Source organism: Nanorana parkeri, unplaced genomic scaffold (assembly GCF_000935625.1).
Source record: "Nanorana parkeri isolate BGI_ZX_2015 unplaced genomic scaffold, ASM93562v1 scaffold1299, whole genome shotgun sequence".
In the NCBI taxonomy this organism is placed as follows: Eukaryota; Metazoa; Chordata; class Amphibia; order Anura; family Dicroglossidae; genus Nanorana; species Nanorana parkeri.
Genome location: NW_017307567.1, coordinates 83,712 through 109,470, shown reverse-complemented (window position 1 = coordinate 109,470; position 25,759 = coordinate 83,712). Strand labels below are relative to the sequence as shown.

Sequence of the window (25,759 nt, the reverse complement as noted above, 5' to 3'; positions counted from 1 at the left end):
ATTTGGTCACCATCCTCATATGACTTATTTTGGTCCTTTTTTGGGGTTTTTTTTAAGGTGTGAGTTGCTAATGTTAGTACAGTGGTTATAGTTAGGTTTAAGACTATGATTATAGCTGCCAATGCAGGCCGCACACCAGTGACGTGCGGTACCTCTTGCTCGGGGTGAGGCATTCCCCATCCCACCCCACCCCCGCCGGACCAAGCCCCGCCGCCTGCTGGCCGAAGCATCGCCCCACCGGACAAAGCCCCGTCCCCAAGCTGGTGTAAAGGAGGGGATCGGGAGGAGCCTCCCTGTCCTCACCGCTGTGGCTCCATGACAGGTTACAAAGCAGGGAGGATTTCCCTGCTGTGTAACCTGTTAGATGCCCAACCTGAATGGAGAAAAAGCTGTCAGCTGCAGACATGCAGCTGGCAGCTTTTTCCTCCATAATTCTAGGTGAGGCTCTGCCTCCCCTGACCGCACGTCCCTGCCGCACACAGAACAATCAAGATCATTCACAGATTTGATGCTTTTAAATGGTTTTACAAAATTATCTTTCATTATAAGAATAAAAAGAAACAATTGGTTTGGTCATATTGGATTGAAATTCTCGCCAGGATCGATAGTTCCTTTTCAATGAAAACAATTGTTGCCTATTATTGTACTGTACTGGTACAGTACATTTTTGAAAGATCAGATTCTTTCTTCAAAACAATATTTTTTATTATGCTGGCCGTACACCTGACAAAAATGATTGATCTAGCACAGATCATCCCTTTTCAGATACTTTTTAAAGAAAAAGCATTTCATTGGATTTTGCACCAAGACTGATCATTCCTGTTGATTGTAAATGATTGAAAATAAAAAGTTATTCGTTTTTAGATATATATTTATAAAGCAGGAAATATGATATTTACCAGTCAATGTGTTTTAAAATACAGTGATTAATTCACCTGCAGTGAATGTTTGATAAATGTTATGTTTACAATTTGATCAATATTCCTTTCTTCGTTTCTTAAAATGTTTTAAGTATTTTTGTTTTGTTACTTCTTAATGTATGTTTATGTACTTTAGTGTGTGTAAAAAAAATGTTCATTTGTCTTTGATGTACTTTGAATAGGGGCAATTGTAAGGATGTATATTATATCGAACTTGTTTTAGTTTACATTGATTTTATTAGGGGGTGGGGATGTTCTGACATGACATAAGTGGTGTGTTCATGAGTACTATTTTATTTTTTGTGTTGCTAGCATGAAGCCTGTAATCACGGACACTCAGTCGTGGTAGAACTATTGATTCAGTACCAAGCTCTGGTGAATACCGCTGGTTACCAGAACGACACTCCTTTACATGATGCTGCAAAAAATGGCCATGTAGCCATTGTCAAACTGTTGCTCAACCATGGAGCATCCCCGAATGCAATGTAAGTGTAAAAAGACCAAACAAAATTTTCATATCTACATTCACATTCACATTCATTTAATTGTTCTGTACTTTTACTGTACCGTTGAACGAGAAATTGATTTAATCATTAGTTTCTTGCCATAATTGCCTCTTGAAAAGCAAGGCTTGTCTCTGTAGCAAAGTGATGAGGAAAAACGGCATTCAAAATTATGCCTCGAAAAAAGCAAGAAAAATGCTCATTATTTCAGTGTCAGATTGTCTGGATGACGTCTTTTTGAATGTTATTTTAAAGGGTCAGCCAGCCAAAAAGTGCTATTTTATCGGTGGAGTGATGTGGTCTGGAGTGCCCCCTGGCTTCTTAAATATTTTCCAACCCTCCACCTTAGTCTTACTGGTGTTACAACATGGGCACTGTCACATCTTCCCACTCTTCCTAAAAAAAAAAACAGTATGTGACTTAATTCATTATGTACTAAAATATTACTTTACAAATGACCAAGTCTTTGAATATTCACAGTTCACAAAAGATGAACGCAAATATATGGCACTGGGGTCCCTGGTTCGAATCCCAGCCAGGTCACTATCTAAAATGAGTTTGCTTGTTCACCCTGTGCTTGCCTGGGTTTCCTCCGGGTACTCCGGTCTCCTCCCACACTCCAAAGACATGCTGGAAGGTTAATTGGCTCCTGTCTAAATTGGCTCTTGTATATATGTATGCATGTGAGATAGGGACCTTAGATTGTAAGCTCCTTGAGGGCAGGGACTGATGTGAATATGCACTGTGTATAGCGCTGTGTAAATTGTCAAGTTTATATAAATACCTATAATAATTTAAAAAAAATAATGCAGTGCCAGTAACCATTTTATATAGCTGGAAGGTTGGCCGTCAGTCTTTCTTACACTGTTATTGGTGTTGGCCATCAGAATGCAGAAGCCAGGCAGACAGCACTTGCCGACTTTGTCTAAAACCCAAACCTTTTTTGCTTTGGAAACCTATTAGCAAAACGTTTCTGGTAACAAACCCAATGTTGAGGGATATTTTGAATGGTGGTCTACAAATTCTTGAAATCACAATTGCAGTATTGCCACAATCAGTAGCTAAAGAAAATGTAACCTTGACCCGTGACCTATTTCAAAAGCTGTAGTTGGTTACAATGATGGTCCTCTCAATACTTTATTAGTCTCTATTCCTGGACATGTGTGCATCTCATTAATGTCAGGGTAAAGTCAGCTGTTATATCTGCACATTTTTTTCTGGGTCAGTGACTCAAGGTTTTAAAACAAAAGAATTGGCAGAATGAAAAGTGCGCTACGGCTACGTGCTTCTTTCAGAAAAAGTTTTGTTTAAGAGGAAATGACTGGGTGTGCTACACAAAGACTTTCCAGCCTACTCCTCTGTATAGCACTAAATGGCCAATCCCTTGCCATAGGTAGCATTAGGCTGGCCATACATCTATAGATTGTCTGCAGATTTTCTATGGTCAGATGGATAAAGTGCAACAGATTCCTCCATCTACGCTAAACTGTGTGGATGGAGGAATCTCCCACTGGGCTAAGCTTCAGTATCTTGCTAGATGGCCCAGCTGGCTGTCAAAATACCTGAACAATCTGATTGGATGCAGGCATTGTTCAGGTATTTTGAGAGCCAGCCGGCCCGACTAGCAAGATACTGAAGCTTGGCCTAGTGGGAGATTCCTCCATCCGCAGTTTAGCTAGATGGAGGAATCTGTTGTACTTTTTCCATCTGCAGAGAATCTATAGGTATATGGCCAGCTTTAGCTTGTCCTAATAGATGCACTGACTGACTACTAACATGCATTACGTCTTGCAGATCTTGATAGTATAGAACAAAAAAAATTGTGTAACTTCGGCATTAAACAGAGAAATCAGTCTAAACTTATACATAATACACAGCATTAGTTGTCGTTTCAAGTCTTCTGCTTAGGTATTCAGCTTGTGTGCAGTTACTTGGCTGCTGCAGATTCCACTGCAGTGTGACTGTGTGAGGCAATAGTGAGTGTTTCTCTTTCTTTCTCTGGCTTTTTCTGATTTGTAAGAAAACTACTTACCCCCTTTTTAGATGCATATAGCCGAGGTTCAAATAATGGCTAATAAAAACTTGGCTCCCTCCTGTTTTTACCCTAGCTTTGAGGGTGGGAGAAAAAGCAAGAGAGGGAAATGGAGCAAAACACACATGTGATGGACCATGTACCCCAGCTGAATAATTTGTGATTGCTGCCTGAGAATTTATTGTGTTTTCTACTTTAAACAGTATCTGTTCCATGCATTACATGATGCATGACAAATGGGAACCATATGTCACACTATGGGGGCTTATGTTATTGTAAAAGAGCATGGACTGATGTGATTAATCAGTAGAAAACCTATAGGGAGATGCATCTAGAAGTATAGGGAAATTGATTTTAGATGCTTTTTTTTATTCTCTGTGCAAAATGTGAGACAGTGTAATAATTTCACATTAACTGTACATGCAAATTTTTTTTAACAAAGGGTATAAGCAATGGATACATGCTGACTTGAAACACATCCAGTTATACCGGATCATGGAAGGACTATAGCCCTGTTGTAAACCTTACCTATGCCAAAGAGAACAACTGTGTACTGTCCTGTCCAGAACTCCAGGCTCTTTCCGGCTGTCGGCACCTGAACACAGCAGCAGCGGTACATTATGTGCCCTATTAGTGTCAGATTGGCTGGCTCTGTCTTAAGAGTTACCCTTCGACAAAAATCACATGCCAGCAGCTGGAGAGGGCCTGAAGCTACTGGTGGTGGTAAATATTACACTATATCCTACAACCTTAGCTGAAAAGAAAAGTGAATGTATATTTAGATTGGGTTTTAGTTCCATTCTAAAGAAAAATTGCAGGATCCCTGTATCACAGTGAGGTGAGTGTAATGATGTAGTTACATTTATTACTTTGTTCCCAGATCCAGAGGTCTGCAAATTATAGATGCCAGCATACTTCAGCCCCCAAATGGCTCTCTGCAGCCAGATTGTTATCGCAAAAAGTATTGAACTACTTCACCTCTTACACCTGTATACCTCCTATGGACCAAAGCAAATATTATAGTTCTATAGTTTGTACCAAAGAAATTAAGGATGCACTGAAATTTCAGGCGCCAAAACATTTCGGCTGAAAATGGTGCTATGGGCAAAATACCGATAGTAACAAACACAAAAATGCGGTGCATCCCTAGCATCTCTCCTCCCCGTTGGGCGCAAGTCTGTGCCACCTCCCAATCCCCACTGCTCTCCCCTGCTTGTGCCTGCATCGGGGATCGGAGGAGACACAGAGTCGATCCAGCTGCCGGCGCCCAGCTGGGAGGAGAGAAGCGGGGAGGAGGCGGCTATCGGGAGGCTGAGCGAGGCGGTTGCTTCAACCAATATATGCAGAGCTCCTTCCTTGGATCTGCAGATAAATGAATAATAACAATGTTACTTTGTATCTCATGTCTAAACAGTGTTTATAAACACTGTGTCATAGGTCCTTTGTATTTACACAGCAGGTCCCAGGTCTCATTTTGATCGCTGGGAAGTGTGTGGGTGGTGGTGGTGGTGGGGGGTAAGTAAGGGGAGCCAGAGTGTTGCAGAAGAACCGGGTGTACTACACATGCCCTGTTTACTTTGATTACCTTTTTTGGGGCATGTGTAGCATGCCTAGTGTCCACAACTGGTTAAAGTATAACCCAAAAAAACTAAGATTTGATGTTTTCAGACTAAGAAGAACATTTTCAGCAAGTACAGAACATAACTGTTGTTCCTGCAATAAATGCAGTGCCCTGGTCACTTCCTATGAATTAAACTGAAAGCTTTCTTCCTTCTATAAACCATTAATCTTATCATCCCCCATATAACAGAGATGACCAAAGGCAGAAATGCTTGAGGTCCAGCCTGGGTGGCAACCATAGATATAGTGGAGAAGTAAATGGAGCCATCGAGGAACAGGAAGTGTTATTGTCAGGATTCGCAGGTGAAAATAGAGTTAAAAAACCTGGAAAATTGTAGCCAACACATCTAAGTAATAGTAAGCAGCCATAGACTCATTTTTATTTTTGGGTTTAATTACTTTAACTGTATGGTTTGGGAATCTTAGTTACTTTCAGAGAGAGAAAACATGCTGGGACTGAAACTTTGCAACTGTAGACCAAGGACAGGAGACAAAGGTAAGTGTAAAGCACATTATAACATTCACCTTTCCCCTCTGTCCAGAGATCTTGTGATCCTGGAGCTCTTTTTTAGTCAAATTTCACGACCCTCGCTTTTTAATTATGCCTGCCTACGTATCTTCTCAGTAAAGTTCCAAATACTCTGTTTTGAAATTGCAAGGCTTTTGTCATGCAAATGGCCCTCTTAATAAATTTCCGTACAGATCTCCACAGTAGAGATGATGAGGTGGTCGCTTCAGGTGCCGAGTCTGAAATCTTAAAGATTCCACAGTTCTGCTGCTTTCCCCGCCATTCATAACATTCCCCCTGTGTAGGCAAGATAGCAAACTGCAAATGGAAAATGTGATCTGGACCATTGGACCTATTAATTGCCCCGCTGGTCTAGTTAATTTTTTTTCCCTTAAGTTAATCTTCTGCACAGAACTAATTTATATTTTTATAGCAGCTTTTCTTCACGTACCGTCTCTGGTTCCTGTGCCTCCCCCTGGCCGAGGCACAGCCAGCCAAGTCATTGACAAATTAGATCTGCACATTTTGCAATTTCACAGTTGTTCGTAAACACTTGAGCTGAAATGGACTGTCCTGCCTCCTTTTCATGCACAGCAGGACTGGTATTAGCAAAAGCTGTTTCCATTCTCCCCTATTCACTAGGTATATGAAATTCTGATGGGCGTGTGCAGCTGGATTTAGTTATTCCAGACAAATTGGAGCTTTGCATTAAGTACTTGATGGTTAAGGGGCCATGATATTTTTCTTTAACACCACACGTTCTCTTTGAAATTGAGAAGTAGGACTTGTTTTGCATTTCATATGATTTTTTTTTTTTTTTGCAATACCTTAGGAAAGCTGAGTATATAAAAAGGACAAATGATCACATAATCCTGGCAGACAGGAAGTAAAAAAGCAAGGGTAGTGTAACACTGAGTTCTTGAATGTTAAAAGCATACCTCCTGTTGTCAGTTTAAAAAGGTTTTCCTCCCAAGTTTTTTTGCTTTACTATTGCTATTAAAGCATATCTGAGCCCAAGGAAAAACAGTAATATATTGCAGCTTACCAGTCCTTAGATGTGGTGGCCGTATTTGTTTGTTTATTTTCTTAGTTTAAGAACCTTTTCAGCAAATACAGAAAATATCTATCTTGCAAGAAATGCATTGTCCTTGCCACTTCCTGTTTACTCAAATGAAAAAAAAAAAACAATGCTATCTATCTTCTTTTAACTACTACATCACCATGTAATGCAGATGAAGACGTGGTCCAGTTTTGGGCACCAGTGAACCGAGGGGATGTCCTTGAACTGGAAAGAGTCCAGAGGAGGGCAACCAAACTCATAAAGGGGTTGGAGGACCTGAGCTATGAGAAAAGGCTCCTAAAATTAAACATGTTCTCCTTGGAAGTAAGGAGATTAAGGGGTGACATGATTTTCATGTATACAATGTTTATCGGGGATAGTAACATTAGCAACAAACTTTTTACAATTAACTCCATGACAAGGACGAGAGGCCACCACTTAAAATTGGTGGAGAAAAAATTTCAGCACAAGAGGCGAAGGGGTTTCTTCTCAGTTAGATCGGTCAAGGTCTGGAACTCGCTGCCACATACTGTGATTTCGACTGAGAGTGTGGAATCATTCAAGAGGCGATTGGACGATTTCCTCAGGGACCATAATATACAGGGGTACAACTACTCTTAAGATTGAGAACATACAGGGACCTATACATACTACACGCCAATAGGACCTTACACACATACACAAATAGGTTGGACTTGATGGACATATGTATTTATTCAACCTCAAATACTATGTCTTTATTCAACCTCAAATACTATGTAACTATCTATGTCAGACAGGAAGGTATGTTTGAAGTCCAGTCTGGGTGACAACCATGGCTCCCTTCATATACAGTGGAGTAGAAGTATAGCCACCCAGGGGCAGGATATCCTAGCTTTTCATCACCTGGTATTCCTGAGAATAACACACTTACTGTATAAGAAGTGAGTGACAACACCCACTCACTGTACTTAAGCATGGAGGAGCAGGGCTGTCAGGCTAGGATATCCTGCCCCTGGGTGGCTATACTTCTAGGTACTTGTCAAAATGCCCTGTATCGGGCCCGATTCCGATGCTAGCATCGGTCATCCCTAGTTTGGACACCATGTCATTCACTACTTTGTAGTAAAGCTTTAGTTGCAGAAATCACAAAACAGTAATAGTTCTTATATTGCAAATGCAATAGTGCAAATAGTGATTGTGCATTAAGGACCACTTCACTTTCACCCTCCTGAATGGTAACCACTTAGTAAAATACTTACCTTCATCACTGCTCCTGAGACGTTCACTTCGCTGCCCAATATAGCAGTCTTTGCAGCAAAACCTCTCGGCCGCATCCAGCTCTTACCGCACGTGCCTGCCACTCAACCCATGATTTGGTCCATACTCCTGTGAATGGCTGGGGGCCTCCATAAGACCAGTCCTCCATAAGACCAGTCCCATGCATGCACAGTAGAAGCTGGATGCGGCTGGGAGCTTTTGCTGCAAAGGCGTGTGGTGTCTTGTAGGGTCGCACAGTGAAAATCTCAGATACTGGGATGCAAGAAAGTATTTTACTAGACTGCCTGCCACTCAGATGGGTGTGAGGAAACGATCAAGCAAAATTTCGCTGACCGCAAAGTCCGTTTGAAGCCCAACTCCAACTTTTGTTAGGGTTATATACTGTACCTCCCTTCCTGTGACAGCAGGACAAATGCCGGTAAGTTGTCACAGCGCTCCCTCCAGCCTGTCTAACCCTCCCTGCAGCATTGTAATCTTCATCAGCGTCCTCACGTCTATACACTGTGTATAGACGTTGATGATTTACAGGACCTTAGATCGCTGCTGAGGATGGGGAGAGACATTGGAAGGACTGGTCTAAGAAGAAGCCACTTCGGGTGAGTATAACTTTTTGTTTTTTTTAACCTATACACAAACGAGCAGTTAACCCTTGCAGTGCAGGAGTAGTCCCACTGCAAGGGTTACTAAAAAAAATTCCTGGAGTTTTTCTTTAACCTAGAACAGGGCCACAGAATATAATTACATAGAGCATTTTTAGAGAGGTTCTGTAGTCCTCTGTGTTAGCTTGGCAACACAGTAATGGATCAGAGTGCAGCACAGGAAGATATCAACTGGCAATATTTCTTGCAGGATCATGTTTTCTTTTGCATTTATCAAAGACATATAACAAAACAATTTCAGTGATATAATTAACAGACCACTTCACTTAGAATATAAACAAAACAAATCTGGAGATACAACTTTTGCATACGACTGTTCTACTTTGCGTTGCAATTAGGAAGTGCTTTAACCCTTTGGCTGCCACAAACGTATGTCGTACATCGCTGGCAGCGGTCCCGGTAGAAAGATTTATAGCTACCAGGACTCTTTTTTTTTTTTTTTTTTGTGTGTGTGTGTAAAGCCGACTGTCAGCTTTACACTGGAAGCGATTGTGACACTTCAGCTGCCCCCAGATCATTTCCAGGGGCCAGTGTAGTGCTCCCTCCGACACCCCCACCTTGCTTCCTGGGCTCCGCTGCCCCTCCTGTGGGCCCAGGACCAGCATCACTGGTGTCGGCGGGAAGGAGACCAACGGACATCCGTGCGCCGATCTCCTCTTCTGCTCTATGGGACTGGAAGCGACACGGATTGCATCACTTCCGGTCCCTCAGCTGCCATTGCTTGGCTGCAGAACCCTAAAGAGTACCTGTCATCACAAGTATGCTATCACATAGGGGGGCTTACAATTAAGTAAAGTAAAAAAAATAAATCAGGAAAATAAATGATAAAAGAAAAAAATATATATAAAGGTCCATGCCTCTGCACACGGGGCATGTTGGGTATCTATTTACTTATTGTAACCTCATCTTTTATATTGTATTGGTTTATTCATAAAATGGTTCATTTCTCCCACACCTGTTACTTAAAGCAGACCTTTTTACGGTCATGCATTACTGTGCATTGTAGTTTGCTGGGTTACAAAAAATAGTGTTTGCACCTTCTTTGTTATGCTAGGCAGCCCATTTATTTAAAGAGACTGCCCTAGCACAATGCACGTTATCGCGCGTTAACACAGTGCAGCAGTGTAAACTGTTTAATGCCGCCCCACCACAATATTTGCTGTTCTGCTGCTAGACCCCCTGCAGATTCCCTAACATGTGTTGCACCTGTGCCATTTTCAGCGGGCAGGTAAATAAGTTCTCCTAATAATTCATGTTTTTATTTTGCTAAATAGTGACCAAATAGGTTTAGAGCCATACTATTTAAAATAAAATCATTTGTTTTCTTTAAAAAGAATTGTTTCTTTAAGAGATTGTTAGATGTAGTAGATCAGAACTCACTTGCACTGCTTTAGTCACTGAGCCAATTTTGTACCTAAGAAAGGAGCTGGCTTCATGAAGGTCCAAATATCTGCCCCTTTGATGCATGCCAGAACACCGCAGCGTGACAGTACTTAATGGGCTGGAACTCCCAGGATGCCGTGGTGAGGCTGAACCAATTATCCGTTAATCTAGAGCATTTGTAATGTGCCAGCTCCCAGTGCATTATTAATGCAAGCGAACTGGGGACTTCTATTAGTGCAAAAGTAATCGGGGTATCCCACAAAACGTCTGATCCAGAGGTTCTGGTTTTGCAGTGCAGTTTAACCCTTGTTGAATATATATAAATATATATATATATATGGTTAATTATATTATCAAGTGCAAACAAAGCCCAGATAGATAGATAGATAGATGGATATCTCAAGATGCTAACTCATTGCACCTGAAGTATAAGCTATGAAGACATATTAAACCTGGTACAAAGAATGTGATATGGGCACTAGTTCTAGCGCATGCTTTCTATTATTGCCTACAGTATAGCTTATCAAAACTGTGGAAATTGTGCCATTTTCATTTTTTTAAGTTCTGAGTTGGTCAAAATGCAAAGTTGATCAGAGATCTGACAGTTGCTGCCCAGTCAACTCCTTTATCCCCCAGCTCCTAAGGGTGCATAACGGCATCAAATAACAGTCCTCCACATGTCTCACTGAGATCTAGCAGTCAGCTGAAAAAGTTAGGAGCCGGCAAAATACAGCCAGTCCCCAAGGTGATTGGTATCTCCTAATCTTATTTTACTGACACATTTGCACATTTTTACCAAACAAAGACAAGCATGTGTGTAAATTGAGTAAAAGAGACCCAGACAAATCTTGGTTGCCATTGCCAATAAAAACAAAATAGAGCTGTATCCCCCAAAAAATATTGTTTATTTGCACAAAATTTCTTGCAATACTATGGAAATGTAATTGTTTTTCCTTCCTTGGAGTATGTGGTACAAAGTAGTCCTGTGGTTTTAAATTGCATTACCATATTATTTTAAACATTTGTCTTCAAATAAATAGTCTTTTTTGGGGACACAGTCCCGTTTTTGTTTTTTTTTTGCACAGTTTCATGGTAGTCTGCAATACAAATGTATTGTTTTGGGAGTGCTTAGTGTTTGGGGAAATCCCATTTCTACTAGGGGCCATCTAGTGGCAGCTGTGGAAACTGCAGTGAATAAGGAAATTGCCTTTTACTAGATGCCATCCTGAGGGTCAGTGGAACGTTTGTCAATAAACTCATATAAAGTACTCAAATGCCTGGCTGCCCAGGAGCTTTCTTTTGTCAACCCGACAACTGGTATTTGTCCAGCCCTGCTTTAAATAGGTCTCACTGACTACAAGTAAGATGCAGAGGAAAGGTGGAACTTGGCACAAAGTGCATCTAAAGCCAACACTTTTTATTTGTTTTGGATACAGCAGGAAAGGTTTAGAATCTGCCAGGTTTTTATTTCTGTCAGTGTCCCTGCTGGGTAGATTCACCCTTTCTATTCGTCCTAGTGACAATTATCAACAGGATTGAAAGTGAGAGAAATTACAGAATGTTGGGTTGTCAACAGAACAGGAAGAGAAGGGAAAATCTTCCAATAGGGACACTTGTTCGGGTGATAGTTGTCTAAGATCGTATTTCCCTCACTTTGGAGAGATATTCTCACTTCCTTTTGTGTCTATGAGTCAGGAAATGAGGGGAATTCTCCCCAATGGGACAGGGACAGCAAAAATAAACCTAACAGGGGTTTCCACTCTTATCCACAGTAAAAAAGAAAAAAATTTCTTGGAATCTTGATCTCCTTTAAGTATTTTACATTTGCATAGTGAACCGCCCAGATTTCAGGAATTTATATATGATATTTCATGTGAGCAACCCACTGTGTCTGCTTTTCAGCTCTGTAGTCACTTCAGTATGTTAAAATTGAACACAGATTCACTTTAATAGCTTTTATTTTTCAGTGCATCCAGAATATAAAACCGGTTTAATTTTCATATTTGCATCTCATTATAGTCTGTTTTGCTTATTCTAAGTTGAGTCTCTGGAATACCTAATACTATGGTTTATCTTGGCAGAGCCATGCACTGAAAAAAATGGAAATGTCAGAATTACACATGACTGTTTGTATGGGATAGGTACCATAAACATGAAGCCTGCAGGCTGTTGCATTTATGCTGTATCACTAGCAAACAGAAGACATTTGTGTCAGAGGAGATAGACATTGGCTTCTGTGTTTTATTCGTCTTGTTTGATTCAGCATCCTGTCAGCCCGCGGTCCATCTGTCTTGCCTGTAATTCCAAGGCTTATGTTTTTGTGTATGTGTTGAGAGTCCAACTTGCAGAGAAACAAGACACGGGAAATAAAACTTGATTCCCGCTAATGTACCTAGTTAGGAATCCAGTCACATATTGTATTTACTTAAAACCCATCTGTGCTTGTTTTACCAGTAATATATTCGGTCTGCGGCCTGTAGACTATGCAGAAACAGAGGAGATAAAGTTGGCATTGCTGCAAGCACAGAAAAACAAGGAACCACTTGTGAAGCTGCCATGCTCTGCCGTAAGTAATCAAATCTGCAGGGTTGTGTAAGACTTTTGCCATTGCTTCCCTTTTACAGGGGCCTAGGTCCGGAATTTTCTATTCTTTAATTTTTTTACAAAATATTTGTTTAAACTATCATAACTTAATACAGGGGCGCCCACTATTTTTCGTCTGGAGATCTACTTTTCAAATGACGAGCTCATTGAGATCTACCAACGAAAAAACACCTGCATTCAGAGGCGGGAGGGGGCGTGGCGGTGCACCGCAGCCAGGCCCCTCGCCCACAGTGCGATCGCCTGCATTACTGCCTGTGTTCCAGTCCAGTGCCATCCGCAAAAATGCTGCGAGCACTATTTTTGCAGATCGCACTGGACCGGAATGCAGGCACTAATGTGCCTGCGTTCCAAGTGCGGGCGATCACAATGTGGGCGATGCCATTGACTTCAATACAGCTCCACACCCCCTCCCGCACCTGAACGCAGGGAGTCGGCCGGCTTACATTTCACTGCGCCCTACATGTCCCGGCGTCCTGTCCTCCCGTGGTGCTCGTGTGGCCGACGTTGCACATGGGGTGTCCTGCACCTTTCCATCTGCAGCGTCTGACACATTCAGCCGGCAGCCGCACGAGCACCACGGGAGCATAGCCGTAGCCAGCTCCTTTTGCGCCTGAGGCAAGAAAAAAAACAACGTTTTTTTAATTTATTTTTTACTATTTTTTAAATTTAATTTTCATTATTTATTTTAATTTTTTTAAAATTTTCGTAATTAATTTTTTTTTTACTCTTGGGGGGGGGTTTTGTGTTTGTCCTGCACAGAGGATTGGTACATACTACTGACATGTACCGATCCTCTGCCGCTTTTGCCACGCACAAATGGGCTCAGCTTCTCCTCTGCATCCCCCCCCGTGACAGAACGGACAAGCAGTGAGGGGAGAGAGAGGCGCCGGCTGTCAGATCCTGGCCGAGCGTCTCTCTCTCTCTCTCTCCTCACCGCTCTGCATTAGTTCTGTGACAGCGGCTCCGCCCTCCCCCGCCGCCGGTTCCTTCACTTCTTCTCGGAACCTGCTGGGGAGAGCAGCGGGGATCCAGAGAAGCGGCGGGAGGAGAGGACATGGCGATCTACCAGTGATCGCTACGCGATCGACCTTGTGGGCACCCCTGACTTAATATGTTGAACTTGATAGATCTGTGTCTTCAACCTCAAATACTACGTAACTATGTGTATGTCATGCTATGCAGTAGGTTCACTACCTGATGCATTACATGCACATTCCCCTAGTTTTATCTCTTTACAAAAGCTAGAAAAGTTGTCAGCTCAGACATGGTTAGGAGCTTCCATATTTCTGGCAGGATCAACAGTTACAGTACTGTGTGCAAAAGTTTTAGACACATGTGAAAAATTGCTTTTAAATGAGGATGCTTTCAAAAATAATGCAATTAATATTTTGCTTTCTTTTATCAATCAACCTACAAGGTACATTGCCAGCAAAAAACATAAATCAAATCAATATACACATTTTCAAACATCAGAGCTTCTACTGCCTAATAAGGTTCTGGCATTTGACACTCGAATGGCAGTAGTGGGGATCTAGTGTCAGGAAATGGCAGGGTTTCATCACAATGTAGACGCATGTCACTCCCCTTTGTTCAGCCTGGTCCTGTTTAAGGGAGATTTTCCTGGTTAACAAAAATAATAGCAGGCACCTTGTGGTGTCTAATGTTAGGCTGAAGCTTTACTTGAAAAAGTTTTAAAAAGGTCGGTGAGATCGATTTAAGATTAATAAAAAAATCTCAAAGGGTTTTTCCATTTCCAAATATTAGTTTGTGTGGACTTTGGTGTTTTGTATCACATGCTGGCCCTTCATAGGACCGAAGTAGTCCAGCACCAAACTACAGCTTTCCGCTCTACCTTAAAGGAAATCACTCATCCTCATAGTTCGAGCCGACGTGTGACAATGAAACTGTCACAGTCAGCTCAATAGATCGGGAAGTGAGCGAACACACACCGTCGCTCGCTCACTTCTTGAACGTGTCCCTGCAGAGAGCAGTGACTGTCACTCACGGGTCCCTGCAGGGATTCCCCCACCTCCCCGCTCCGATCCTCCAGCACTGACTGAAGGAACGAATGGGGGAGGGGGCGGGTACAGCTGGCTCTGCCTCTAGATAGGCAGATCCAGCTGTCACTCACGCAGCTGGGTGGATCTGGACAGTAATGTCGGGATCCATCCCAGCTGCGGCGGTCTCAGTATACCACCAGCTGTAGCTGGCGGTATACTGAGCTTGGGGTCACTGGAGGAAGCTTGTATATGTCCTCCCGTGACCCTGAGGAGAACTATGGGGGAAAAACACTTACCCCATAGTTCTCCTTTAACTTTGAATAAATGTATCTGCAAATGTTTTACCTAATTTGTATAAATTATTACCATGCACATACATTTTACTGCTACTTATTTGTATAGGCCCTAAATATGAATATAGTACATCTGAATTGCACACAATATGAATGTTACAGGATGAGCTTTTTCAGATTGGCAACCTTGTACAGTAAATAAATGGAAATATCGCCTTTGCATTCTTTGCTATGAATGGCAGAGAGAACTGTGACAAATATGCAAGGTCCATTATGCTGTGCTTGGAATATGGATGGTTTAAAGATGGGGGATACTAAATAATATATGCAAGTTAATTCTTAACAGTGTCTCTTTGAATTGTGTGCTTTACAGCTGAACAGACAGCAACGTAGGGAAGAGCCCGTAGTCCTTTTGGCTAGTGGCCTGTCAGCTTCTCAAAAGACTAATCTCGCAAAGCTTGCTTCCCTTCTGAAAGCAGAAATATGCTCCAACTACAGTAGTTCAGGTGGGTGCAAGTGTGATGCTTTGAATCTAAAATATATATTCCTGTTTGTGGGTGATGGTTTTCTCATCATGTAATTTTGAATTACGTCCCATGAAAACCTTGCTTGTGATATATCCAAACCACACAAGAGTAGACATGGGTCTGATTTTGAAAGGACAAACTTTACTTTTAGTGCATATACAGTATATGAAAAATGGAACAGCTTAAAGTGTACTCCAGTTATCATAAATTATTGTAACTAATCCAGATGACTCCCGATTACAGATATGTAAACACTATGAAGGACATTTCACCCTTCGGTATAGGTACTCCAGCATTTAAAAAAATGTGCCCAGAGACAATTACATTTTATTTAAAGTTTTTGGCTTGTCTGGAAGTCTTCTTGAACGTAAACATGTCACAAACCTGGAAAATTCAAACTGCAGTTGCCTCAATGAATACCACACTTTTAGGATGCTCAGTAGATCAGCCTTTCTCAACCAGAGAGACCTATATGGCTTCCTATGGGGTGCCTGACAATTTTTGCACTCCGTCATGCCTTTCCATGGTGCAGGGAGCATTGGATCCCTTTAAAAAAAAAAAAAGGATGAAGGTTCTCCTATGCCTGCTCTGCCTCCCACCCTCTGCCATGCTGCTGCTCCTGATGTGATGATGGGACTGTGAGGTGAAGGGGAAATTGAGGACTGTGAGGTGAAGGGGGAGCTGAGGACTGAGAGGTGAAGGGGGCAGCTGGGGACTGTGAGGTGAAGGGGGCAGCTGAGGACTGTGAGGTGAAGGGGGGAGTTGAGGACTGTGAGGTGAAGCTGAGGGCTGTGAGGTGAAGGGGGGAGCTGAGGGCTGTGAGGTTAAGGGGGGAGCTGAGGACTGTGAGGTGAAGGGGAGACTGATAAATCTGGAATAAGGGCCTGGTATGAATTTTGGAGGGGCCACATATTATTTTTTTAGATTTACTTTTTTTTTAATCATAAGCTTTGTATTTTCTTCGCTTTGACAAGTTTTATTGTGTACTTTTTGTTTTCTTTGGTAAGTAGGAGAGCAGACAGAATCTGGAGCAGTTGCACATGGCAACTAATCCGGTTCCATCTTTCATTTTTAAAGCTTAACTGAACAAACTGAAGATAGAAGTTGATTGATTACCATGGGCAGTTGCTCCAGATTCTGTCTGCTCAAGTTTCAATTAATTCCCCCCACAGTATTTGTTGAAGTCTAACAGAACAAGGCCCATACAATTATAAGGTTTTGTTGTAGATTTATTGTTGTTCTCTTGCCTTTTTAGTAACACACCTTATTGTCGGGGAGGATCCTATGCTTCGTACCTTGAAGTGTATGATGGGGATGTCATCTGGTTGCTGGATCCTTCAATATGCTTGTAAGTTGTTATGTTTAGAAAAATAGATAATGCTAACCACTTCTCATTTATGTAAATATTGTGCCTGCTGTGCTGGGTTTTAGAGCGGCAAGCGGTACATGTGCAATATGTATCCAAAGTGAACCTTTCTGTTCCAACATTGCTCTGGACACTGCTTTGTTGTTTGGAGCACTGTGCAGGGGGCATGCAGGACCACAGGATATGTGCCCTGAGGGCAGCGGTCCAGATCGTTCGCGAGTTGCTGGCACTCAGCAGCTTAAAAAAGTTCTAAAGCACTTTTAACACAATAAAAACACACATTCTTTACTTTATGTAGCCTGGCATTAAAAACTGACTTCAATTGGGCTTATCTCTGTTCATTCCCCTGTCTGCTCACATATGTCATGTCACTGGATTGGCAGAGATACCTTCTCTATGCTGTGCGAGAGGCAAAATGGCAGCACCCACAGGCAGACCTGGATCACAGAGGACAGACAGAAACAACGTTTTTTTGTATATTGATAATGCCCTAGGTAGTTTTTATAGGCTGAATAGTTTATTTGGCAACATTTTCCTGAAATCTGGGAAAGAAAGGGGTTGCTTGAAGTTGTTGCACACCTGGGATAAATGCCTAGTCGTTGGTTTTGCATAAAAATAAATCGATTTCAAAAAAACAATTTTGCAAATTGCTCTTAGCAGACGTCCATCTGGCCGTTCACAAACGGCCATGGACGTAAGGTAGTTAACTAGTGAACTATTAATGGTACCTGAAAAACACTGGGTTCAGTCCATTTAACTGTAAAATGTTCTAATAAGCCTGTCACTGTGCTTTTATCCAGGTCTGTCTATTAGCCCTCATTCACACGAGAAACGGGCGGCCCGTACAGATCCCGGGAGCGGCCCGATACGGCCGTGCACGCAGCACGGAAGGATAGGTGCTGCGTATCCTTCTCTATGGTAGTATGCGGCCGTACGCCACCCTACGCTCACCCGACCTGCACGTCCGTGCGGTTGTCCGTACTCGTACCCTGACAGGATGGATGCATCCGAGCAGGGACACCTGCACCCATATGGACGGACAGGTCGGGTGAGCATAGGGCTACGTATGGCTGCGTACTCACATAGAGAAGGACAGGCTGCTTCCCGGGAGCGGCCCGATACGGATTTGTGTGGGCTGCCCTTTTCCCGTGTGAATGAGGGCTTAACCTATTTTTAATCTTGACAGCTATCGAATATGTAGTCTGCAAAATAGCAATGGTATGGATATTCTACACAACTGATATTTTCTTTATATCCAATTGGATTTTGAAGCTGTCCTGATACTGGATCTGAAGGACACTGTAAATAAAAAAAAAAAATTAAATCTGCAAACCTAGCATTTGGCAGCCAGGAATAGCTGGTATTGTGTTTCAAAAACATGACACAACTTATATAGCCAGGTAAATCACTTTGCAGTAATACACCATCTATTAAGAGTCTCTTAGTAAGTAGGCACCTGGAGGTAGGGCTGGATGGATATTAGGAGTTCTTAAAATGACTACTAGCAGGTAAATGTTTAGAGAGATTTGTATTGTTTTGTTCATTTGGTGACCCCTCTGTGTAGGCGCGATAGAGGTTCCGAAGCTAGAACATGCCCAGAAATGACATTTTTCAATGGCTGGAGTACTTGCTGTTCACATTGCAGTCTATTTTCTTTTGAGTGCTCTGCCTCTAGGGATACCAATTATTGCAGGAAACATAGCTAGGTTGTAATGACTTTGGGAGAATGTGAGTAGTTCTAAGTGGAGACCAGTGGAGCTTCTTTAACTACAAGCACATTTGTGCAGGATGACTAAATCCGCACCTGCATTAGGCTAGCTGAGAGAAATGCAGTGTTACAATCACTTGTGGCTTTTTCATTACTGTACAATTTTGAACATTTTACTTGGTGTTTTGTGTTGAAATAGAAACACATGAACTTTAGAGATGTTAAAATGTCAGTCACGCAGCTAAATACAAAACTGAAATGTATGTGAACTACAAGTGTTTGCCCTCTGATTCACACATCCCTACCATACTGCAAATTCAGGATGGTGGTGTACCCTTCCTGGGTCAATTGCCTGCTTATCGGACTATGAAAGCGCTGTGATGAATAAATAATTAGAAAGTGGGAAAAATTTACATTTCAGAATAAAATGTTATCTCCATACTTCAAGTGGTGGTCACATGACCAAATCGTAGACATTTGAAGAGGAGGGAGGGGTAGGAGTTCAGATTGGCCAATTCCTCCCTTACAGAAATTCTAAGTTGCAGTTCCTTTACATAGTGCTAAACATTAAAGCGGACCCCTACACTCAAAAATCAAATTCTGCCAATGAATCCCTCTATGTATGATGATTAATAATAACATAGACACGGCAGGTGTAAAATGCTTTGATTTGAAATACTTACACTTGCAGAGCATTCACTTCCTGCTTTGAAAGGGCAAAATGACTTTGGTTTGGCAAAGCAATGCATACTGGAATTGCCTTGTCATCAGCAGAGCATTGCTGGGAAATCTCATCTGTAATCTCACTATATCTCGGGGAAAGGCATTTTCCTCCCCTGATATGATGTGCATGGTCACATGTGCTAGTCACATGTCTAGCCACATGTGCCAGAACTCCAGGAAGTAATAGGAGAGCTTGTAATCTCCCCTTAGTAAACATGGCCACTGTCAGAAGACTGGGGAAGAAAAGAGGAATAAGGTATGCAAAGATCTAGAAGGATGTGTTTGTAGATTGTCATTACTAAAGATTTCTAAAGGTGTGTTTGCTGTTATTTTAAAGATTTGGGTAAAGCTCTGCGTTAACAGTAAACTACATAATTTTATCAGAGAAATAGAAACATTCAGAGATTTAAACAAACTTCCCACTCCAGTGTAGCCCTGCAGCAGTGCCATCCTATAGAAGACATGCAGCAAGATTCAGAATAAGCAGTGACCAGACTCGGTTCAGGATACTGCCTTTTATAGTCTCATGTGGGATTCAGTGGTTCTGTGAGGAGAATAGCTGACTTTGTGAAACCTGCTGAAAGTCTGACTTTGTAGATGTTCTAGAGGACAAGAAAAAAAAAAGGACTATAAGATGGGACAGGTTGCTATGCCGAGTGATTGGACAGAGTGTAGTGTGTTTCTCTTTCTTTGGCACTTGACCGTAATGGGCAGAAGAACAGATTTTTATAGCAAAGCTGTGTTTTTGCAGCACTTCCTTGTTAGGTGAAGTACCGTATTTTTCGCTCCATAAGATTATTTCTGTCACAGAAGCCATGCGTCCTATCGTCCGGAGCGTCTTATAGACCGCAAAATACGGTATGTCATATTATGGCAATCACTAGCTTATGCTCCCAACATCTATATTGTGATCACGACTTGTGCAGCAAGTCTGCAGTGTGTATGAATGTGTACACTTCTGTACGTACTGCAGCAGGTTCGTGTAAAAGCAGTATAGTCGGCATTAGATCTACATATAGTGAGGGAGTAGTCACTAAAGCATTACCGATTGTCTGTGTAATGTATTGTAGATATTGATATTGACTTTATTTTTTTGATATTCTCAGGTTAACTTTAATAGATACAGCTCTGTATCAGTTCATCTGGCTTCTGTACCTGCGCATTGCCATTTAATCTACCACTAACAGGGTGTTCATTGTTTTCAGGGATTTTAATATCATCATTATCCTGTGTACAACCTTGCAGGCAAGTTATCCACGAGCACATAAGCCACATACAATACTCATGTGTACAATTTCTCCTGTGTTTGTTTAGGGGTGAAGACCTGCCTAGAGTCATGTGGCCGGGAGCCAGAAGAAGCACATGAGGTGAAGGGCGGACCTCAGAAAGCGCGCCTCAACCGAGAACAGATGGTAAATTTTGATACTGCTTTATTAAAATCCTTATATTCAGATTTCTGTGACCAGCAAAAGCTTGTTCTGCTGCAATACAATTATGTTTAAGTAGCCGATTATGGCCACAGTAAATGTGAGATTTGTGTTCCGTAATAAACAAGTAAGAATATGGTCATTTGTACATTCCTCACTTTAACGTTCCTATTGTGGAATATTAGCAAAGCTTACCAGAATTCAGGGACAGCTTTTGTGTCTGGAATGAAAGGCTAGCACAAATCTGATGAACAACTCACAGACTCCCGATTGCTTCCAGGGACTTTGGCAGTATGTGTGAGTTTCTAGGTCTGTTGATTTGCTGTAGCCAGGGCCGTCTTTAATACTGAATGGACCCTGGGCAAACACTACTACCCACCCCAACCCCCTCCTGACAAAACACCTCCTACCCGCCCCCACCATGCAATTTCACCCATGCATACGCCTATACGACGGAAGAGTGGCGTGGGTGTATCTTTTGCGGGCTCAAGGGCAGGGCCGGTGCAAGGATTATTATGTACACAGGTGAAGGTGCATTTTTCACCCCCTCTTCCCCTCCTAGCACCCTCAGACGACTGTCTATGTAGACTTACTCTAGCACTAACTAGTGTGTAGTGTCCCCCATCATATGTACATGGAAAGCCTGTAGTGACCCCATCACATACAGGCAAGCAGCATGTTGTGACCCCCATCACATACAGACAAGCAGCTTGTAGTGACCCCCATCACATGTTCTCAAAGTACCATACCTTTAAACCCAAATATAATGCGCATGTAAGGTCATTTTAAATGCACAGATAGACATTGCAGGCAAGTGCGTCAGATGCGCAAAAAATGCATGTTTTGACACGTGTTCGCAAAACGCGCAGACGTGCATGCATTGCCATTACCAGTTAATGGCACCCCAAGTGCACTCGCGCAGTACGCGCGTTCCTCCTTTGCGTTTATGCACGTTAAAACTCACACAAACGCAGAAGCAAAAAAACGCAGAATGTGTGTCCTGCAAAATGTACACAAGCTTTTTTTTCTCACGTGTATATAAACCCATTGTAATCAATCTGGACACACGGCACACAAATGTGCGAAAACATGGACGAACAGCACGCGTGTTCCCGCGATGCACAGGTGTAAACCAAGCCTTAAAGTTAGTTCACAAAGGATTATCATATAGACCAGGGCTCAAAATGTCAAGTCTTGAGCTACTTGCCTGGCCGTAACAGTTACTCGCCACCAGTTGCCCCACCTAACCCCTACCCTGGCCTTAACTCCGCCCCTAAACACACTCTCTTAAATAATTTTATGAAACGACACTGTTAAATGTTTTATTCAGATTAAAGTTACAAAAATAAATATTAACATCAAATTTCACAATATTAACATAAAGCAATGTAAACGTAAAAGGAAAATAAGTGCTTTACATCAATAGGGAAACAAGAAAGAAGCAAATGTTAGAGTTTTCAGCATGCCAATTCATTAGTTGGCATGTGATGTGCAACTGTTTTTGGGGTTACATTACTAGGAATGTGCTGATACCGGGCCCTGAACCCGGCGGCACGTCGCATAAGTCGCCGGGACACATTCAACCTGCTGGTTACCGGGATATTAATGGCTAATGAGGTTCCTGTTAATAACTCGATAACCACTGATGCAGGTTGAGAGTCTCTCTCCTCCACTCAACAGCTTACCTGGCACTCTTCTGGGATGAAGTCGCCCACTTTTTTACTAGTTTAAATAAGTTGCCACAGGAGAAAAAGGTACAGGTGAACAGCTTGACAAAACTACAACTCCCTTGATGCCATAGGAGCTCTCTGCAGTCCAATTATTGTGAAGCAGAGAGCTAGCCACCAATCACAGAGCATGGAGTGCTAGTCAGGTGGGCAGTACCATGTCCAATGAGGACACTGCGAGCAGTTTCTATCTATAGACTGATGTTGCATAGCGGTGAGTATATATACACTGGCTGAATTTCCCCTCGCCCTCACTTTATTTACACTCCCTATATGCGAGCACGGTGGAGATTTTGAACTCTGATATAGACTATGACCTGATAAACTAAAAATATTGCTTGTTCCATTAAAAAGGGCTTCATAAGAATTAGGGATGCACCGATACCGGTATTTCGGTATCGAGTAAGAGTACCGATATTTGTTTTCCGGTACTCGCCGAGCATATAATGACTCGCTACCTGGCTTCCTGATTGGCCGGGCAACGTGTAAAGACTCGCCACCCAGCTTTCTGGCCAATCAAGAAGCTGGCACTGTGTAATGACGCACAGTGCCAGCACCCAGCTTCCTGATTGGAAGGGGAGCCAGCTCCATGCTCTCTCGTCACAAGAGAGCATGGAGCCAGCTTCCAGTAATGGAGCCAGTAATGACACGCTGCCCGGCTTCCTAATACCAGAAGTATCGGGCTAGGCATCGGAGCATTTGGGCGAGTACGAGTACTCATCCAAATACTCGGTATCGATACCGATACTAGTATCGGTGCATCCCTAATAATAATATCTTTCAACAGTTAAATTCGCATTTAATGCCAAAAATAACCACTTGTCACCTATGTAATATTTTATGTTTGTGAATCAAAGATTTTTAGGAAACAATTGAGATGAAGTTACTGAGTTGGTGAATTGAGCGCAAAAGGTTTCACGGAATCATTTTTAGAATAGTTAGATTTCCAAATTCCCATCTACAGTTAGCCATAGGAGCCCCTAACTTGTGTCTTGGCTGGACCCCTTGTTGAAGACCTCTTGTATCTAGCATTTTATTAGAAATGGAAAGCTAGTGGCTTTACCCTTAGAAATCAGTCTGGACCTGTCTTTTATTTCCAGTTGAGACGTTTTTTGAGCTGAATGCTGATTAATTGGTTTGAACGAAGCGGTTTTGAAGAGCGGTTAAGGTCTGGAACTCACTGCCATCGGCAGTGATTTCAGCCAAGAGTGTAGATTTGTTCAAGAAACGTTTGGACAATTTCTTGAGGGACCGTAATATCCAGGGATACCAGTATCCCTAAGAATGAGATGATGCCTTGACCTATATGGGTTGGACTTGATGGACGTATGTCTTTATTCAACCCCAAATACTATGTAACTATGCATCAGATTTATGAATTACACTCGCTGTTCTTTTCCTATACTGTAAGCAGCTGTAGATTGTCACTCTGGTATCTATAACTTTCTGAGACGTGACCTTAAGTGTTGTGGATGAGTCCCCTGCCTCATGTAATTTGTTTTTGTTGTATTTTTCCTAGCTTCCAAAACTATTGGATGGATGTCATTTTTATTTCCTGGGATCCTTCAAAGAACACAAAAAGGAAGACTTGACTGAGCTGGTTAAAGCTGCTGGAGGACAAATTCTCATTCGCCAACCAAAGCCTGATAGCGATGTGACCCAGACTATTAACACTGTAGCTTACCATGCTGATGCTGACTCTGATCAAAGGTTCTGCACACAGTATATCATTTATGATAAGACGTCTAAATATGTCCCAGGCAAAGTACGCCAAGGCAAGGTCTGGTTTGCACCCTCAAGCTGGCTGATTGACTGTATAATCTGCTTTCAGCTGCTGCCTGTGCAACAAGAATAAGGCAGACCGACCCGTGCGAGATGCATATGAAACTGGCTACCTATGTGCTATTTCTCTACAGTAAATGAAGCGTGGTATTGCTGTCAGTTTTTTACATTCAAAATAGAATATTTAAAAAAAATTAACAAAGACACTGCATACTTTACTGGAATAACCTTGAATCTGTTGTTGATTCGGTTTTTGCAGTTTTAAACCCGTATATGCAAAATTTTTTCAGTTCAAAGTGGTTTACTTTTTAAACTTGATCAGGGTCATGTTTTAAATTGGTCAATGCCAGTTCTGGTCACTCATAAAGATAGCTGTAAGCAGGTGTCTTGAGACACACTTTTTACACGCTGTAAATAAGCATATCCAATCCTCTTTCTCTATGTACCTAGTACCCATGGAAATTGGGAGATTTGTACAGTAGCCTTTGGAGAGGGCTTATTGCAATTACTGTATCATTTTTACCAACTGTTCTGGTTAAATATCTTCTCAATGAGCACGGCATTATTCGCAATGAGGCCGCAAACTAATAGACTTGTGAGGAGGAACAGTAAAGTACAGGTAAAGAAGGAATCAGAAAGTATGTAATAATTAAATATGACTGACCCATGTACATGTATGATTACAAATTTTACATAGAAAAGCAAGTTTTGAAAAATTGATAAGATTATGTACATCATGCTGATCATTGTTTGCCTATTTATTTAAAAAAATAAAAATACAGATTGAAAAGACAATATGTTCCCTTTAAATGGCTTCATATGTTGATTACCACGCTCTTCATCTCGAATATGCATAAATAGTAATGCTAAGTCATTGGTCTATCTCCTGTGGCCACTGAGTGAGCTCTACCTACGTAATCTTCACATCTTTACGTAGGTAGAGCTCACTCAGTGGCCACAGGAGGTAGAAATGTAAAGATTTGAAGATTACATTGCTATTTCCTGTGGCCACTGAGTGAGCTCTACCTACGTAATCTCCACATCTTTATCATGTTTGTTAAGCGTGAGAAAATTAGTAAGGTCATTTAATTTGCCTGCTGCCATAAGCGGTCTATTCTACCTGAAATGCAAAAAAATATTTTAACCTGATGATAATGTATTTTTCAACAATAAAATAAAGTAAAAAATAATAAAATATATAAAAAAATTTAAAAAAAGTAGTAAAAAAGTACAAATATTAAAAAAAAATAAGTGATAAAAAATAAAATTTAAAAATGTAAAAAAAAAGGAAAACCAACCCTGCCACCCCCACCATGTGCATGCAAATAAATGCATGCGGAGAACGTTGTGTGTGTGTGTGTGTGCGAGCTGAGTGCTGCCCCCTATTCCACTGTGTGCCATATTGTGGTAGCTGGGCAGCCGAACTCTCTTACATGCACAATGTTCATTAAAGGGTAAGCTCACTTTCCCAGGCAGTTTGGAAAATGGAATTACCCTCTCAAATCTGGCCTGTCTCTCTCCTCCCTGCTAGACTTACCTTTCAGCAAACACTCCTTTCCCTCCACCATTACGGGTGTACTATCTGTATTGAATTTAATTTGCATATTGCGAGCACTCGTGCCACGCTGACCAACAAGAAGCTCTTCTTAGCATGGTC

The 25,759-nt window shown here is 41.8% G+C and overlaps 1 protein-coding gene across 1 annotated transcript in view; it reads left to right on the top strand.

The window, feature by feature from the left end:
* Positions 1–24,197, top strand: part of BARD1 (BRCA1 associated RING domain 1) — a 60,529-nt gene extending 36,332 nt beyond the window's left edge. The window contains exons 6-11 of the mRNA XM_018569193.1: positions 1,233–1,405; positions 12,400–12,511; positions 15,216–15,348; positions 16,625–16,717; positions 20,481–20,578; positions 23,840–24,197. Of these exons, the coding sequence (XP_018424695.1) occupies positions 1,233–1,405; positions 12,400–12,511; positions 15,216–15,348; positions 16,625–16,717; positions 20,481–20,578; positions 23,840–24,175 (945 nt within the window). The 3' untranslated portion in view covers positions 24,176–24,197. The remainder of the gene's footprint in view (positions 1–1,232; positions 1,406–12,399; positions 12,512–15,215; positions 15,349–16,624; positions 16,718–20,480; positions 20,579–23,839) is intronic.
* The last annotated feature ends 1,562 nt before the right edge of the window (positions 24,198–25,759 follow it).